General features: G+C 46.5%; 1 protein-coding gene and 1 long non-coding RNA gene across 3 annotated transcripts in view; one reads left to right on the top strand and one right to left on the bottom strand.

Moving 5' to 3' along the window:
• FBXO21 (F-box protein 21) overlaps window positions 1-2915 on the top strand; it is a 55504-nt gene extending 52589 nt beyond the window's left edge. For both annotated transcript variants that reach the window (XM_011964397.1, XM_011964396.1), the window contains exon 12: window positions 119-2915. In XM_011964397.1, the coding sequence (XP_011819787.1) occupies window positions 119-309 (191 nt within the window). In that variant the 3' untranslated portion in view covers window positions 310-2915. The remainder of the gene's footprint in view (window positions 1-118) is intronic.
• Window positions 2916-4330: 1415 nt separating this feature from the next.
• The window catches only part of LOC105527904, a 58617-nt gene continuing 56473 nt past the window's right edge, over window positions 4331-6474 (bottom strand). Inside the window, exon 3 of the long non-coding RNA XR_001004286.1 lies at window positions 4331-5004. This is a non-coding gene — a long non-coding RNA (uncharacterized LOC105527904). The remainder of the gene's footprint in view (window positions 5005-6474) is intronic.

Raw genomic sequence — 6474 nt, 5'->3', positions numbered from 1 at the left:
GTCTTCAGTCTTCCCTCAAAAATGCCACCTAGAAGGGGTGATGGGAGGTTCTCTGGAGGAAAGGCGTGGCAGCAGTGGACATTGTAATGAGAATGCCCGTGTGCCTCTTTACCAACAGAAAACTTGGAGTATAACGTGGAGCCTCAAGAAATCTCACACCCTGATGTGGGACGCTATTTCTCAGAGTTTACTGGCACTCACTACATCCCAAACGCAGAGCTGGAGATCCGGTATCCAGAAGATCTGGAGTTCGTCTATGAAACGGTGCAAAATATTTACAGTGCAAAGAAAGAGAACATAGTTGAGTAAAGTCTAGAGAGGACATTGCACCTTTGCTGCTGCTGCTGCTATCTTCCAAGAGAACGGGACTCCGGAAGAAGACGCCTCCACGGAGCCCTCGGGACCTGCTGCACCAGGAAAGCCACTCCACCAGTAGTGCTGGTTGCCTCCTACTAAGTTTAAATACCGTGTGCTCTTCCCCAGCTGCAAAGACAATGTTGCTCTCCGCCTACACTAGTGAATTAATCTGAAAGGCACTGTGTCAGTGGCATGGCTTGTATGCTTGTCCTGTGGTGACAGTTTGTGACATTCTGTCTTCATGAGGTCTCACAGTCGACGCTCCTGTAATCATTCTTTGTATTCACTCCATTCCCCCGCCTGTCTGCATTTGTCTCAGAACATTTCCTTGGCTGGACAGATGGGGTTATGCATTTGCAATAATTTCCTTCTGATTTCTCTGTGGAACATGTTCGGTCCCGAGTGAGGACTGTGTGTCTTTTTACCCTGAATTTAGTTGCATATTCAGAGGTAAAGTTGTGTGCTATCTTGGCAGCATCTTAGAGATGGAGACATTAACAAGCTAATGGTAATTAGAATCATTTGAATTTATTTTTTTCTAATATGTGAAACACAGATTTCAAGTGTTTTATCTTTTTTTTTAAAATTTAAATGGGAATATAACACAGTTTTCCCTTCCATATTCCTCTCTTGAGTTTATGCACATCTCTATAAATCATTAGTTTTCTATTTCTATAAAATTCTTTGAGAAAATGCAAATAGTGAACTTTGTGAATGGATTTTTCCATACTCATCCACAATTCCTTTTAAATGACTACTTTTATTTTTTAATTTTAAAAATCTACTTCAATATCATGAGTAGGTCTTACATCAGTGATGGGTTCTTTTTGTAGTGAGACATACAAATCTGATGTTAAATGTTTGCTCTTAGAAGTCATACTCCATGGTCTCCAAAGACCAAAAAATGAGATTTTGCTTTTGTAATCAGAAAAAAAAAAAAAATCATGAACCTTAAAAAAAAAAAAAAAGGTTTTGAAGGGAAAAAAAGTGGTTCCACACCTCTTGCTATTCCTTAGAGTCACTTCAAGGCCTGTTTGAATGTGGCAGGTTAGAATGAGAGAGAATGTCTTTGATTTGAAGAGTGTTGGACTTGCGCGAAAGGAGATGTGCGTGTTGGAATCTGCTTTTCCAAGCCGCCAGGGTCCTGAAGGCAGCAGGATGAAGCCTGTTGTGGCGTCTTTTGGGAAAGCCTGACTGTGTGCTCAGATGGCACTGGCTCCTTTCCGAAGTTCTTAGTAACTGAGCCCAGAGTAACTGCACGCCTTCGTGCAGCTCCGGAGCTCCCCCGACTCTCGGCCTGCCGGTTCTCAAGTGAGCTAATCTCGTCATTAATCAGTGGAAGCTAACTTCTGAAGTTAGGACCTAGTTACTTTGCTCTCAGCGTTTAAAATGATGCAGTTGCTCTAATGAATGGGGCATTAGGGGCCTGTCTGTGCACCTGTCTTTCCCTCTGCATGCAGTATTCTCACCCACGTTGAATGCCTGCTGCTTGTTTACCCTTTGGAAACCCTGGGGTGACTGAGGTTTGGAAAGCCACCTGAGACCACTTCATAGCAAGGGAAGGCTTTAAGCAGTTACTAGAAAGAGATGGGGATTTGGCCCCTGGCGCCTCCATCCTGAATTAGCTATTATCCACTGTCCACGTTCCTCATCAGTCAAATCCAAAGTCAAAGGATTTGAACCTGCATCTGAAAATGTGACCACTCACAGCGCCTGACCCGCCGAGGTTGGGAGGATTGTACACTACTCTCATTTAAAGGGGAAAGTTCGGTAATATGGAATTAATATGAATGAGATGCATTAATAAGAAACTGAGCATGCTGAGAGTTGCAATTGTTGGTTTTCTGGTTTGATTGATTTCCTTTTTTCTTAGAAACATCAAAGCCAAGAAAGATGGTTTTACCTTTACTGACCCAGCTGTAAATATGTACCTAGACTGTTTTTAAATGTCTTTCTTCATGAATGCTTCACGGGGCTCCAGGAAGCCTGTATCACCTGTGTAAGTTGGTATTTGGGCACTTTATATTTTTCTAAAAAACGTGTTTTGGATCCTGTACTCTAATAAATCATAAGTTTCTTTTTAAAAATTTTCCAAAACTTTTCTCCATTTTAAAAAGCCCTGTTACAAAAGTCGAACTTTCACTATGTTAAAATGTTAAATATTTGGATATAGCAACTTCTTTTCTCTTCAAATGAATGCCAAGATTTTTTTGTACAATGATTAATAAATGGAACTTATCCAGAGAAACCACGCAAATGGCCTGCCCAATTTCGTTTCAGGACAGAAAGCCCAGCCATGACTTGAGTAGAATGTGTCTCACCTCTTCGGATCTAAATATGAAAAGTATGTTCTGCTGAATTTTTCTGAGCATTGGTGAGCGGACAGCCTACCTGTAAACCATGACCTCCTTGCCAAACGTTCATTTTATCAGCTCACTAGTAACCTTTGAGAATTATCTGGTTGTCATGCAAAGATTGCACTTTTTGCATTATGTTAAGTTACACATGTTGTAAAATGAGAACTGCTCATGCTTTGAAAGAAAACCAGGTTCTTCGTGCGTTCTGTTGCCGTTGATTTGAATGGCCGCGCTGTATACGATGTGTCCAAAATGTCTCCAGAGCACTGATTCTGTGTAATGTTACTACCTATTATGTGGGAGGAAAAAAGGTTATAGGTTAAACAAAGTCAGTCGACTGTATGGTGGTGTTTCTCCATACCTGTAACGCACAGGACTGTGCGTCGTCACTTTCTAAGGAGTGTGCAGCGTGTGTGTCGTCTTGATATATTAAACCCTGGAATTTCCCTCCCCTACACGCACGCACCATCCCCGGGAGTCCGGTTTTTGCAGACTTGCTTTGAAAAGCTGTCTCAGCGAGACATCAGTTCTGTCCAAAGTGAGTTTACCTTAGAATCAGACTGGTTTTGCCAGGCGTCACGTTTGCAAACATTATCCACCTAATCAGATTTTGAAAGGACAGCTTTCCTGTTGGCTGCCTGAGACTTATAACAGATCCCCATTAGAAGCGCATTTACACAGCAGAATGATTTTATTGAGAAAACCAGCGTTAAGTACTGTTGCCGGCTCAGTTTTCCATTGCATACTATCTACTTAAAGTCTCGTTCTCATTTTTAAATGTTTCGGTCTTTCTCCACGGAGAACACTGAGCAGAGCGGCCGTGTTGCAGGCTTTCTGCTGCTGCTGTCAGGTATCTTTGCTTTCCCCTCCTTAGTCCTTACTCCCAAGTAAGTGAACTCAGACTACCAGCAACTTTTTAACTGAAGAGTGTCTGTGACCATGATGATCAAGATGCAGCTCTTCATGTTTTTATTTATTTATTTTTTTATTTTTTTGGAGGGAAGGAGAGACATCAGCTGGACAAAATGCAGAATTTGGATGTGGGACAATTGCTTTTTGGAGATGTGAATAGCTGTACTGTACGTATTATTTTGTGTGGCATGCTAACTTCGAGCCGGGCACTGGCCTAATCAAGTCTTTGTAATCCTCCCAGCAATCCGATGAGGCAGGCGCAGATAGTAAAGTTTTAGGCTTTTCAGGCCGCGTACAGACTGTCGCATGTTCTCTGTTTTTAAAACTGTCAACAACATTCTTCGCTCAAGGGCTGTACAAAAACAGGCTGCAGACGGGATGGTGCCCACAGGCCATAGTTGGCTGACCTGGGCTAGGGTGTAGGCACTTAGCATTCCACTGTATAAAGGGGAAACCCAGGTCATACTGCGTGTGCGTGGGTGGGAAGCCGGATATGGAATACAGGTGGTCCCTGAGTCGCCAGGAACCACTGAGCTCCAGCTGTTCACACCCACACTCTCCGGCGCAAGCAACTACCTCGCCATGGTTTAGCCTTGGTCTAGCCGCAACTTTAACCTTGAATGTTGCATTTCTGAAAATTTAGAATCTTGAAGGTAAAGGACATCCCTTCAGTGAATAAAATTATGTGCAATTATAGAATACATGTGTTATGGTCACGTAGCAATGACTGTATTAGGGCTATGCTAGTTCTGTAATAAATAGACCCGAAAAGCTACAATGGCTCAAACACCATAGAACTTTTTTGCTTCCATAATACTGGGCAGGGGAATGGGCTGGCAGGGCAGCCCCAGTGCAGGCATCAGAGACAGAGCACTCTGAGCCGTCTGTCTCCATCCAGCCTGAAGTTGGGGGCAGCATGGAGGGCCGTGACCATCTGGGAGCTTCCATGAGCCGGGTGTGGAAGTGGCGCCCCTTATGTCCACTTTCATTTTGCACGGAGGCGGGAAACGTCGTCCAGTTGTGTTCTAGGAAAGGAGACAGAACACAGTGTGGGTGGAAGCTCTGGTCCACCACACAGGCCACTCCAGTGTGCTCCTCCATGGCAGGAGACAGCCACGGACAGTTAAGCCAGGCTGTCTGTGGGGACGGACACATTTCTCCAGTCTCCGGCTCAGTCGCCCCTGCCTCAGTAGCACATAGAGGCAGCGGAGTTCCCTTTAGGTGGCACTGCCTGTGTACACTCAGTCTCCACCGCAGATGGCTGCAGAAGCGGGGAGCAGACCTCACCGCGTGGGTCACGTGTGCTAGCTCTGCCTCAACAGCCAGATCTCAAGGGCCTGGCCATGCCCTCTTTCCAGAGGAGGTGCCAAATGGTTTCCTGTGGGCCCGAAAGGAAGAGAAAAGGTTTGTTGGGCACCAACTTGTGTGTGCCTCGCCCCCAGAACCCTCCGCGATCCCTGCATCCTCCTCAGCCCAGTTTTTCTGGGCCGTGCAAGTTCCCTCCATCGGCCCAGCGTGGTGCCTCCGGGATTCCCCACCCCCAATGCCCATTCAGAGGTGAAGCAGGGACAGTAGCTGCAGTAAGAACTCCCATTTGGGGAAAAGAAAGAATGAAACAGAAGTTGCTGGTCTCTAGCAGGGATGAAATCCCACTCGCGGGGGACCTTGTTAAGACCCCTGCCCTTGTCATGGCCGGGGGTGACATTTCCTGCGTAAGCCCTGACTCTGCTCTCCGGAGGAACGCCCTGCCCTCTGGGAAGTTCTTCCTCAAATCTCATCCTCTCTGGTCTCCTCAGAAGTGGGTGTCAGGTGCATCCTGCCTGGGGGCTGGCCGACTTTCACACTCCACTTCCTGTTGGGTGCAGCTTTAGGGGCCTGTCCAAGATTTTTATTTACTTATTTGTACAACAAGCTTGCGATTCCTCTAGCAATGATTCCTTCTAACGCTTAGCAGGCTGTTAACCTGTTGGTGCCAGTAATCGTAGCCTGTGTTCTTTTTCAGAACTTTCCAGCCTGCTTTATCGCCTCTTGGCTCTCCCTTCCCCCTGACTTAATGTGGCTGCCTTCATCTGATACTAACCAAAGGTGACGCTCGCTGCTTAAGTGAAAAATGTTTTTTTGTTTTGTTGCTCAAGAGACAGTTTCGCTCTTGTTGCCCAGGCTGGAGTGTAGTGGCGCAGTCTCAGCTCACTGCAACCTCTGTCTCCCGGGTTCAAGCGATTCTCCTGCCTTAGCCACCCAAGGAGCTGGGATTACAGACATATGCCACCACCCTCGGCTAATTTTGTATTTTTAGTGGAGATGGGGTTTCACCATGTCAGTCATCAGGCTGGTCTCTATTGCCTGACCTCAGGTGATCCACCTGCCTTGCCTTCCCAAAGTGCTGATTACAAGCATTTAACGGGCCTTTGTTGTTCAGTGATTTCCTTTGAGATGGAGTCTGGCTCTGTCGCCAGGCTGGAGTGCAGTGGCACGACCTCGGCTCACTGCAACCTCGGACTCCCGGGTTCAAGTGATTCTCCTGCCTCAGCCTCCCGAGATGCTGGGATTACAGGCGTGTGCCACCACACCCAGCTAATTTTTGTATTTTTAGTAGAGACGGGGTTTCACCATATTGGCCAGGAGGGTCTCGATCTCATGACCTTGTGATCCACCCACCACAGCCTCCCAAAGTGCTAGGATTACAGGTGTGAGCCACTGCACCTGGCCTTTTTTTTTTTGAGGCGGAGTCTTGTTGTGTCGCCCAGGCTGGAGTGCAGTGACGTGATCTTGACTCACTGCAACCTCCACCTCCTGGGTTCACGCCATTCTCCTGCCTCAGCCTCCCAAGTAGCTGGGACTACAGGCG

The sequence above is a fragment of the Mandrillus leucophaeus genome, unplaced genomic scaffold (genome assembly GCF_000951045.1).
Source record: "Mandrillus leucophaeus isolate KB7577 unplaced genomic scaffold, Mleu.le_1.0 Scaffold7, whole genome shotgun sequence".
NCBI lineage: Eukaryota > Metazoa > Chordata > Mammalia > Primates > Cercopithecidae > Mandrillus > Mandrillus leucophaeus.
The sequence above is the reverse complement of the archived record's forward strand: the minus strand, read 5'-3'. Positions and strand labels throughout refer to the sequence as shown.